At 41.2% G+C, this 12,569-nt stretch overlaps 2 protein-coding genes across 2 annotated transcripts; both read right to left on the reverse strand.

The window, feature by feature from the left end:
* Positions 1–3,107: 3,107 nt before the first annotated feature.
* Positions 3,108–6,565, reverse strand: LOC118414387 (protein N-lysine methyltransferase METTL21A-like). The gene is made up of 5 exons (XM_035818410.1): positions 6,482–6,565; positions 5,168–5,413; positions 4,060–4,171; positions 3,801–3,895; positions 3,108–3,601 (listed from the first exon to the last, which is right to left on the reverse strand). The coding sequence occupies exons 2-5, from the start codon at positions 5,378–5,380 to the stop codon at positions 3,302–3,304; spliced, it is 720 nt and encodes a 239-aa protein (XP_035674303.1). The 5' UTR covers positions 5,381–5,413; positions 6,482–6,565; the 3' UTR covers positions 3,108–3,301.
* A 1,285-nt stretch (positions 6,566–7,850) lies between these two features.
* LOC118414386 lies at positions 7,851–12,020 on the reverse strand. Its single transcript, XM_035818408.1, has 7 exons — positions 11,855–12,020; positions 10,267–10,353; positions 9,838–9,963; positions 9,560–9,691; positions 9,263–9,376; positions 8,967–9,135; positions 7,851–8,704 (listed from the first exon to the last, which is right to left on the reverse strand). Exons 2-7 carry the CDS (start codon positions 10,339–10,341, stop codon positions 8,586–8,588), a joined length of 735 nt encoding a protein of 244 aa, XP_035674301.1. The 5' UTR covers positions 10,342–10,353; positions 11,855–12,020; the 3' UTR covers positions 7,851–8,585.
* Between the last annotated feature and the right edge of the window lie 549 nt (positions 12,021–12,569).

Here is a 12,569-nt window from a genome sequence, read left to right on the forward strand (position 1 = left end):
TAACTTGAAGTTTTCTGAGAATACCCTCTGTCATGGGTCCGGCCAATATAATCAAATTGATGACGTCATAATTACGTCATCTTACGTCAACGTAACGTCAAACGTCAAATACTCGTTAGATATTATGTCGATATCATGTCCTGAAAATTTGGTGGCCCTACGGCACGTCGTTCAAGAGTTAGAGGACTTAGAAGTGGAGGGCCTCAAAAGCCCCTATATATACGTGACACCTTAGTATAGTTAAGATGAGATACAGTACCTGTGAAGCCGATCCTACCTGGTTGGGTGCAAGCACACTTTGCATTGAAATAGAACAGATACATTTTTGTTGTGAATTTGTGGTGACTTTTATTAACATCACGAACGTATATTAACATATGCATATCAACACACCTGTTGCTGAGTTGTAACAAAACTGGTAAATATTTGCCAATCAGCACAGAGGTATACACACCTGTCTATGAGTTGAAACAAATTGTGCTGTTCAAAACTAACAGTTTTGACAGTCTCACACTAAACCAGCCCTGCAGTTCAAAAAAACATAGCCTTCCTGTGCGAAGGTAACAAGCTGCTAGGGGACCCAAACATACACCACTTGCTGTCGGCCCCATGTGCTATCTAACGCTAAAAATTAAAAAGCATGACAACAGCACGTCCATAACTCGAGATATCCCTATCGGAAGTTCCGCTGCAATAACAAGCCGCTAGGAGGCACAAAATGCAGGCGGTCTTGAGTGATGGCGCTTTTCCACAAATACACACAGAATTCGAAACGGTACCCAAAATATAAAGTGAAACTTCTTGGCGAAGGTAACAATAGGAACAATGCAGTCGTAGATTCGAGCAAAACTGCACAGTGCAGTGTGGTGATTAGGGTCTCAGACATGAAGTAAAGATATTGAACGTAGCGTATGAGGTTAACACTTTCCTCTTTGAGCCCAAATTGAGGATATTTGCATCATTCTCGGAGCGAACCTAGTATTAAATGTTTGTATCCATTATCTTTAAGATTATTTGTAAACCTTATATAATACTTGTACAGTAACTTTTATACTTATCATCTTGTAAAAATGATGCGGAATAGAACGTATGGTATACAGAATATTTTGCACAATGGTTCTGTACCTGTGTTTGTTGGTTAGTCTGTCGACCAAAATAGCATAATGGATCCTATACTTATATCACGTCAATGGACGTCATTGTTGGCTGACGAAATGATTTCATTCTCAAATATATTTCATAACTAATTATTTTTCATAGATAACAACATGTGCTAATTACAGATACATGTATGTAATCTGCTTGTGTCACTGAAACAGAACTTCCTTTTTTTCTTTTTACCTTCACATACCATGATATAAGGGATAAGTGGCATGGGCTTTACGAAATGACATGCAAAAATGCAAATTAGCACATAATGTGCATGATTCAGGAGACGAATATGTAATTCTAGTGTTTCCATGTTGTGACTTTAATACACGTAATCTATGTAATTTAAAGGTTATGGAAGGTGAAACATATCAGATAATGATTATGAAAATGAGATTCTGATTTGCATAATTAATGTCAAAGTACAAAAATTCTAAAGTGCAATGTGCAAATTAATTGTGCACCACTATGTATAGATTGTGCAAATGCGCAAGTCATTTTCTTAATTCAGGACAAAATGTCATCATAAAATGCAGCTAAACGAAAGTATCTGCACACGTGTTAACTTAAACGTGTCAATTACAGCTTCATTTGCATAATGAATGAGACTAGATGACACTATAAATCTGCAAGAGCTAAAAATATTTAATGGAGGTATGATGTGATTTGTACGAAGCAAAAGTAACGTAACTTATAGGTTTATTGGAGATGCAAATCACTAGAAGGATGCAAATCACTGGAAATCCCTAGCGATTTCGCCCCAAGAGGGTAAGGGGGGCGAAAACACTAGCGATTTCGCCCCGGGGGGGGGGGCGATATCACTAGCGATTTCGCCCCGGGAAGGGGGGGGGGGGGCGAAAACACTAGCGATTTCCCCCCGGGGGGGGGGGGGGAAATCACTAGGGATTTCCCCCCGGGAGGGGGGGGGGGGAAATCACTAGGGATTTCCCCCCGGGGGGGGGGGGGAAATCACTAGCGATTTCGCCCCGGGAGGGGGGGGAAATCCCCAAAAGGGGGCAAAATGGGGGGGCAAAATCGCTAGTGATCCTGCCCCGGGGGGGGCGAAAACACTAGTGATTTTGCCCCCGGGGGGGCGATATCACGGGGGGGCGAGAACGCTGTCACACCGGCACAGGGCGGTTATGACGTCAAACACATGGTAAGATAGTCCTCTTGCGTCGCGGAAACACCCTTCACACCTTGCCAATTATCCATGAAAGCTCCTTCAATGTTCGGAGGAAGTTGAGATGCCCACAAATGTTACTCGGCAAGAGCTCAAGCCTGGGGTGCAGGGAGGCTGGAATATTTCAACACTCAATGTCGTCTCCAGTAGAAAGCGCCTTCTAGGGTTTTGATATAGAACGACAGCCCTATATCTCCAGTGATATCAATGGCAGAACATCTTTGATTATAACCGATGACAGAATGTTCCTTCTTGACAACTGACGAAGATCAGCTTACAAGGAAATGTGCCTACTATAGCGATGACTGAAAGTAGTACAACCTCATGCCTCGAACACCCTGGAAACCCATACTGCCCCTGACACACCCCATGCACACACGACTACCGTGTATAAATTTAGATCAATTTGTTTTTCAAGGTTGCCATTAATCCCTGACATGAATGCTCTCCCTGCCCAGTTCCTATAGCTATTGGACATGCTTTACATTCATTTAAACTCATCTCTATTTCGCGCAGCACAAAGAGTGTACTGATGATATATCGGCCGCTGAAACTCTAGACATCCAGTTTCAAGAGAAATAATATCTAAGATGACTCTGAATTTGAACTTAACATTCTTGTTGTATTAAGTTCTGTCGAAAAACTTTACCAGTAAAAATTTACTAGTGGCAGTGCTCCATGTTGTAACATAAAACAGTAAAACGAAATAACTTATGTAAATAAACTGAAAAACAGTTATTATCGTTATTAATATCACAACACCTGTACAGAATAATAAGCCATGACATTGTTTTTATTGGAAGTAGAAGGAAATATCACATCGAAGCGGGTAACATCATTAAGCTAATATAAGGGAAAACCATCAGCGGAATAGAATCAGTCTATTGTAAACTCTTTAAGAATCAAAGCATTATAGAGACACTTCATTGGAAACTGATCGGACGGCGTCAGTGTTTCTCCGGCTTCGTCCTAGTGCGATTCCTTGAGCTTCGCCTCGAACAAGTACACAGTTAAGTCTTGTTTCGGTAGCCTGAGCTGGTTCACTATAGTAAAGTCAGCGGAGAAAAGCTCCATAAACTTGAGGTCTTTGTCCGGCCACCTGACGTGATGACACAGGAGTACCCGGGTCTTCACATCACACAGGTGCTTCAGGGTCACAACGAGGCTGCGGAACATGTGCTCCTCATAGACTACGTCCGTACCGATGACGTAGTCGTAGTGGCCTTTCGTGTATTGATGAAGATCTCTCCCCCATGCAAGTTCGCGAACCTATAAACAAAACAAGAGAGAAAACAAAATCTCGGAGAAACAGAATCTTGTGTCTATAGTGACACTAACACTAACAAGATAGAGAGAACATTCTCAAAACCACCCATAAGGCAAGGAAAATTCTCTGAACGTCTCAAATGTACAATGCTTTAAAACTAAAAAGGGGATGAAGAATAGAAACATCTTTAAGAACCGCTACCTTCGGGCGATGTTTGCATCCCTTTGTGTTGATCTGCACGTTCTCTTCCATATTAGGCAATATCCCTTTCAGGTCTGTAAGAGTAACGTCAGCACCTAGAAACAAAGACGATGAAGTGATTGGATATGGCCAATAATAATGACGGTTATATTTGTTACCATGTTCTTTTTTACAAAGCGGTAAGATCAACAAGACAAAATAGAATTGTCAGGAAAATGGAAATATCTTAGCTAAAGGTTGACCGATCAGCTGTCCTTACCCATGAGGCTAGCCACGATCCCAACCAGCCCTGTCCCGGCACCCACTTCAATCACCGTCTTGTCTTCCAACTGACGTCCCCGACGCTGGATGAACTCACAGAAGGCCTCGCCCTTATATGTGATGGGAGGAGGGGGGGGGGGGGCAAATAGGTCAGCAATCATGTTATGTAAGAATATGTTTTTCTGGTCTTTCACACTTGAGGTACGCCTGTACCTTCCTTTCATCTCCCACGAAGTAAACAACGTTATACCAACAACCTTTATCATGGCTTTACGCCGTTAGCGTAATGAATCGTGAAATGTCAGCAAAACGCAGTCCAGTTAAAGATAGTTTTAGAGGCCTAACGGTATCCAGAAGCTATAAATAACTGTCGGACTTGACAGTTAAGTAAGGCGTATTAACCGTTGCAAAATCAATTAGAATTCGGTAACAGGCAAGGTCCAGAATACCCACCGCAGTGATCAAAGGTTATCATAACATTTCCTTCACAGTGTTATTGCAAAAATGACCAAGACGTGCGTGAGTAATCTGAGTCTATCTAATCTTGTCATTAAGACACACATGTCAATGTGTGTGGGTTCTAAGATATCTTACACGAGCCGCCCTTTATTTCGGACCATTGACAGAAATTGTAATCTTGAGGAATGCATTAATGACGCAGATGGAAGCACCTGACGTCTGATTATCTGTCATTAACTGGCCTTTGGGCAGTGACACTGGGCCTGGAGGATTATACCGGCTTGACATCTACGTAAATCGTTTTCCAGTTCCGTTGACAACGTCTACGGGTCAAGGATGAAGCAAGTGCCCTCAATATTTATCATGGTGACAGTACAGTCTCTCTCAGGAAGGCATCATTTATTCTCACCCACACACATCCTCTACTCTCAAACTAATCCTAGTACGCACTCACTCACTCCCTCACTCACTCATCCACTCACTCATCCACTCACTCACTCACTCACTCACTCACTCACTCACTCACTCACTCACTCACTCACTCACTCACTCACTCACTCACTCACTCACTCACTCACTCACTCGCTCGCTCACTCACTCACTCACTAACACACACTCACACACACCTTAAGACCAGTACTACTTACAGCGTGCCAGACCTTGGTCCCAACTTCTTCCTGTATGCCAATGTTTGCCTCCTTGATGTGTATCTCCCTACCTGCGTAGCTGTACCTCAAGACACGAGACCTCTTCGCCATCAAGTCATAGATTTGCTCCTTGGTCCAAGGGGACGGCGGGTAACCTCCATTTGATGTACTGTCATCTCCAGAGTAACTGGTCTCCGTCGTGCCAAGGTTCATTTCAGCCTAGCTTTTTTGAACGGTATCTTCACACTAGACAAAGAATATATGTGTTTTACAAAACTGTAGGTGGCATACGTAGGATTTCTACATTTGACTTATACTTAGCCTATGAATTTCAAAGCACTATCAACTTCTCGACAAAGAAACCCATAAACAAAAACACCAAAATATACAGTATCGATAGAAACACAAATGCATTTCAGCGTTTAGGGAACAAAAAAAGACGTGTACTCATACATATATTTGAATCAACAATTGCTTTGACAATCTTTACCTAAATTTATGCCAAAAAAATAATTACTCAAACAGCTGTATATGATTTTGGAAACGTACAGACGTTTCAGATAGTACGTATCCACTATCTTTCGTCAGTGACATTGATGAAGTGATCTGGACGAAACTGGTTTTTGTACCCTAACTATGAATTCAAATTCCTGATGAGGGTGGGATTGTACATTCTCTTGTATGTGGCCTCTCTAACTCCCCGTTTGAACCATCGGGGTTCGCGTGGTTTGCAAAAATTTCTTTAATGTGGAAAAACGGATTTGGCACTCCTTTCGCTGACTGGCGATATTCGTAGCATCTGACTAAATTAAATATGATATAGTATTGGATTCTGAACAAAAATGGATTATCATTTACTCGTAACTTATATTCGTTGTACAATAAGTAAGGGTGAGTCACATGCTATTAACATTTACAAACGCATGTCTTCTTCTTTAAGACCGACAGAGGGAAAATCAAACCATGATTATTACTGACATTACCGTGTATGAGGGTTATCATTTATGCCATGGGTTATCATAAATACAAGATTTGATTCAAAAGCCCTAAACATCCGCAGAATAGCGACGGCATGTATTGTCAAATTGAGTCAAATATGATAGTAAATGATATCATCTTGGTTATCTGCAACGCTGTTTACTTTATGGCTCAGGTCTATGCACTGAGGTGTACCGATGTCAAGCTTGCGACTTTTAGCATAGAGCAACAGCTCTGATAAGTCGAAACACATCATGTCTTTATGATAAATATACAGGACTACAAAATGATACAAATAATTGACATATAAAAGTCTGCAATATTGAACTGACTCACGAAACTATCGGTTTTCTATGTTCCACCCTTGTTGATCCAGGCCAGCTGCCGTTCTGTCCAGTCCAGTCTGCCCTCGGAAGTCCCGATGACTATTGATATGGAGGGCTGGGGTAACACTGTTACATGTTTCACACACGTCTACTAGCTAGTTTTACTCAAAACTGGAAACATTTTAGCGTGTGTTCTTGTATGCATTGTTGTGTTTAAAAGCTTATAAATCATGCATATCAACTTTATTTATGCGACTTTACGAGTACGAGTGTACTGAATTGATATACCACTAGTTTTCAGCCTGTTTTCAAATAATTTTCTATCTCTAAGAGCGTCTCGAGCAAAATACTATAGAAACGAAACAGAACCTAAACGAATTTCGTCCCGTTTTTGTAGTATACAATAAGTTATAATGGGTTTCGAAAAAGATAAAGGATATCTTATTCTGTACATGTGGATATGAAATATTGAAATCCATTGTAAACCCAATGAGGTTTGTTCAGAAATTATGCTTCTGTAACATTGGGTAGAAAATAGAAAAGAAATTTAAGTTTTTTGACAAATCCCTTATGTTACCATTCATCATGGTGATGGTCGACGAAGTTTTACATTGAATGTGCCGCTGCAGAGCATGCAGCAGCATCATGGGCAGTCAGCAGCGGGGAGGTATGTACAATCCTTATTCTAATCATAGATACAAAGCATGGATGGGCTCTCATGGGGGTTTTGAAGTAACTGTAATCTATCTATCTATCTTCAGTTTTTAAGGCTGATAACAAGCCCAACTGGGTGTAAAATTACCCCGGCGGCAGAGAGCTTCACATGCCCCCAAGAGAGCCTTGCTAATCCACTGGAGACCGGATTTAACTGGCTGTGTTGCAATATAAGTGACTGTGTTGATTGTGCAAAAAGTTCAGAAGATAAATCACTGAGAAAATCAAATCGACGTTTGTCCTCCTTTACTAGACGTGTTTCACGTTTATAACCAAATCCTTTGGAAGGAGGTGATCATGTTATCAACCTATAGCTATAGTCCATCACGAATGAACGAAGGACATGCACAGCTACTCGTCATTTTACTGCCAGACAACAAAACAGACGTACGCGTATATTGATACATTTGGCAGTTATTGTACCTATGCTTGACAACCACCTATCTCGATTGTCTCTGGTGTTTTATTCAGTATGAAGTTTTAGCCAAGTGAAAATATAACTAGATAAGAAATACAACTAGATAAAAAAATGTGTCAAAAACAGTATAAATGTAAATTTATATACTTATAACACACACACACACACACACACACACACACACACACACACACACACACACACACACACAAAGTAATACCGACAAACGACAATAACATGCAGACTCTCAAAATTTGTCACCATTTTTATTTGAATCAGTAAACCTTCTTCATACACCATGTTGAAAAAAATATCAAGGTAATCCCACCGTTAATAATATGCTGTCTGACTAAGTTTATTACGACGGTATTAAGACGGTCAATTTAAGTGCTATTGAAGACATACATGTTCCTCTTATCATGATATGATTTCTTCAAAACATTTCACTTTCCAACTGATTATTATTTGTGAAACTCTGCTTGGTAAACAATAAAAACATATTGAGCTAAATGCGATCAGATTAACGTCTATGAAAATGCATGTGCGTCGCTCGTCGCTGGGTACAAAAAGTTGGCATGACGTTGAATTTAAGAGAAGACATTTGAAAAGTGTCAAAGCGTAGAATACAATAGCTTTCCTTTACCGAGAATTGACATCTATGTCGATTAATGTTCTTCGTTGTAAGGCTTCTTTGCAAAATCATAATGCATGCTAAATAATGTTATAAAGCTACCCAAGTTAGAACAATACTTTTAACACCATTGTATTAGTACAATTCAGACGTGTCGCAAGACTTATAATGGAAAATATTCCAAAGCATTCTCTCTCTCTCTCTTTCTCTCTCTTTCTCGAGTCAACGGGAACAATCTGTTACAATGTATCGTGACCTCGGCACTGTTGTTAACTTTCAATCAAACATTTTGCAATAAAATGTCAATGTTGGGGTTCCATCCTGGATCGGGTAATTCAGCAATTAAGCAATTTACCCCCAGCACCACACATAGTAATAGCGACATGAGTAGCGCCAGAAATACAGGTATCTGTACCTATAGCAATAGTACCTGATGCACACTCCTCGCTTCTGGCGGCTGTTAGCAGCACCTGAAATCGAGCATGTAATAACTCAGGTTAGGGTACATCATCAGTTGTTAAGAGTGACATGACAACACAATCACAGTTTACACGGTAAAGAGGGTAAGGAGGGAGAATGGGGAGAAGTGGACGTAGAGAGTACTGTACTCCCTCGACCAGATGCATAATTATGATGATTACGTTGAAAGAAATCTCCACTGGGACAGTCACAAATATATTTGTTGTGCCTGAAATGTAGCTTTCTATGACTATGTGAAGGATGTACACTTACCGCCTTCAGCGCCTGCCTGGCCCTCTGGGCGAGCGATGGCCCAGTATACCTCATGAGCCTTGCAGAAGTCGAGCATTTTCTCACTCAGGATGGATTTGTCGACCTTTCCACGGCTTTCATCCAGGGTGATGTTCACTTCTCCGCCGCTCTCAGCCTCCTCAACTTTGCCCTGCATAACAGATAGAATGTTTGTTTTGACTCAGGTTCTGTGGTTGTTTTGTGGCGGCTATAAACTACATTTCACAGACAAAAAAACAAGCTTAATTTGATAAATAGGATTGGTACATCGGCCGTACCTCGTCATCTCTCTGCACCTCATTTGTCATCTTCTCGACTTCCTCATCACTGTATGTAGTGTCCTCCAAGATGAAGCAAATGTGGAGGCCGGAGAACTTGTATGCAGCCAAATCCTACAGCAACGGGTAAAAGTACAGAGTTAAAGATATATCAAAATGTCATTGAGGAAACCTCCAGATAAAGCAGAAACATGTAGCCAGAAAAAAATGTTGAGAGAGAGAGAGACAGACAGACAGACATGTAGACAACCTATATGAAAGTTAGTGGAGTTATAGACGATTGAATAATCTTCTCACATTTTTGGTGTCATACATGATGGCGGTTTCTCCATCTTCACTCTTGGTGTAGAAAGTCTCGGTCTTCAGGTTGACATCAACCTCTACCTTCTCCTGGAGGACTTTCCCGTCGTACTTCAGCTTACGCTCGGCCTAGCAGTCAACGTGGATAAAGGTGATTAAATATATGTTCCAGTTTTGAACATGAATAAAACTTATTTCGTAGACGTCGACACGGACCAACACAAGTTATTCAAGTCAGACACGAGTGGCGTCCGTGAACAGAACGCAGTCCTTACCGTAAGCATCCTGGTGTCCTTAGACAGGTACACGCCCAGCAGGGTGGCTCCTATCACCAACAGCACCAGGAAAACGGCTCCCACGCCAAGCCATTTCTTCAGTTTCTTCTGGTAATCAGCAAGATTCTACAAAAAGGTAAAAAGATTAGCATTTTATGTTGGTCCATTTCGGTATCATATGTCATACACAATAGGTTAGGAATTGTAGGACGAGCAGGCGCTGCAAAGGCTGTATGAAGGAAATGGCGGTACTAGTTTGCTGATAACACATGAATAGTGCAAGCATTTAGAAAATTATCAATTACACATTGTTCAATTGACAACAATATCATTTGCTGTCTGTAAACATGGGGTATTCAAAACTTGATTATAATCTGCACAGTAGTACAACAAAAGAACAACAACCAAAGAAGACTACTGTATATGTACCTTGAAGTCAGCTTCAGGATCTGCAGGCGGTCCCGCATATGGAGGGAGGGGCTTTTTGTCCTCGGTGTAGCTCATTTTTCTTTCGTCCTAGAAAAAGCAAAACAAAACAAAAACAAAACAAAACAGATATTTATCATTTTGTTGATTTCAAACCTAAACTTGTTTACACTTCAATAGAATAAATGCATGCAGATGTCAAACAGTAGAATTCGTTTCTGTCTTTTCGCTGTAGATTAGCATAACCCATTTCCTTATGGGCCAGATGTGCCAAAGGGCACGTCAAGCTGTCATGTTGAGAGATGCCCGGAAGGCCTCGTCTGCACAGGTCGTGCCGTCACATGTAGGCCAAGAGATAATAAGACGGGGTTGGTTTTGGTACGTGTGACCAATATACGGACCAATCACGCCGCAAAGAAACTTCCTATTTCCTCCACGCCCATCATAAGATTTATGATGTGGAGTCAGCACAAATCAGTGACTTAACAAAATAGAAGCCCATTCCCCCAATACCTCTGATATGATCCGTTGCCAGATACACAATTGTGACAGTTAGTAGACCTGACACAAACACCCCACACAAACGTACATGCATGTCAAACAGTACGTTTTTGTTGCCCTATATCTCATTCAATGTAATTACTTGAGAGTATGTTTAAGAGAGTATATCTAAACAAAGGGAAGGTCACAATACAGGAAGGGACGCTTGTGGAATCTAGGTTGCACGTTAACTTCTGTTGACGCCAACATAACGCACACATGTACCTACGGAGGTTAATGGACACCCCAATCAATCTTGTAGCCTTTTCTGAGGTACGTGTGAAATCGGCTGCAAAACTTAATGATACATGTATAATGCATTCAGGAGAGTGAAACGTTCAAACTAGTCGAAGGAGGGCCAAACAATCCGACAAATGTCGTAGTTAAATATAACCATTCTAATATTCATCGTCGACTACGCTCCCGGATGAGTCGTATGAAGTTTTTGTTGAGGCTCGACCAATCTTTGCGCGACATACAAATGTTATGGCGATTTCATTTGCAGTTTTTGCGGACACTTTAAACACTTGTATCAGAATGTTCTTCAGGCAGTTTTGGAACGTGTTCAAAATCTATGGAGCCTACACTAATCTTTACTTTAAACATTTCGAGGGCAGCAGGACATTTTACAATGTAGTTGCAGTTGTAGAAGCGCCGAGAATTGCTGTGGTTTGTTAAGAACCACCTCTAACGCACCAGTATGGCCACATTTGTTGTACACAGTGAACAGTATTTGATTTCCAACTGCTCTGAATGTAACTAAAAAAACTATGTTAAGGAGTGAAAGCTTCCCTTTTACGATTTTCATATAGATTCTGAGCAAATGAGAGAAAAAATATATCTGATCGTTTTCTCACTCGGAAAGTCCAAGAAAGTCGGATCACGCATAACTTAAAATACTCACAAAATGAGCGAAAATTTATGAAAAATCAACTCTTTTGTCACAGACATATGTGCAACATTCGAAATCAAGAGTGTACAATAAAATCGTCCCGGTACAACACATTCAAAGGAGCACCAAATGAGCTGAACAGAGAAAGAAAATGAAAACCTGTTAATATGTCGATTAAGACACAAAAGCGCTGAAGACTGCCGCTCGAAAGGGTGGTTCACCAATTGCAAGATTCGGAGATGAGCTCAGCTTGGCTGGTCGGCTGGTTGGTTGGTTGGTGGAGGTTTTCTCTGGTCGTGGTGGCCCGCCGTCAGGATCTGTCTGAGCTAGCAGCACAGGTGCGTATTTATTGGCAAGTAAAACAATAGAGACCAGTGTCTGACAAGGAAACGATATTTCGGAAAAATAGAACAATTATGTATTCAAATGAAGGGGCGTTCCGCCAACTTTGCAAAAAGTCATGACAAGCCCTGCGGGCAAACGTGTCAGAATGTTCTAGAAGGACGCGAAGTTGTAAATCGTAACCTCGAACAGAGCGCTTCCTCAAGAAGTCTGACTGTGTGACATTCGCGAGATTGACCACCTTGCAGTACTGAAGAACAATGAACAAATACACGATAGATATCTGAAATGCCAATGGCATCATCAATTTTCCCTCACACCTGTGAGCTGACTCTCGTGGATGTAGCCAGCATCTAAATTCATATTGACAGGAGGGCCAGGCAATAAGCCAAGGGACAGATAAAAGGTTCTAAGTTGACTCGAGCTCCGTTTAAGATGCAAACAAAGAAGTGATAAATCCGTACATTGTGTGTAGTTTTCCAGGTGTGGTGTGTGTATGTTTGAGTGGCTGCTGCGTGTGCATGTGTTGTGC

This window comes from Branchiostoma floridae, chromosome 4 (genome assembly GCF_000003815.2).
Source record: "Branchiostoma floridae strain S238N-H82 chromosome 4, Bfl_VNyyK, whole genome shotgun sequence".
Lineage (NCBI taxonomy): Eukaryota > Metazoa > Chordata > Leptocardii > Amphioxiformes > Branchiostomatidae > Branchiostoma > Branchiostoma floridae.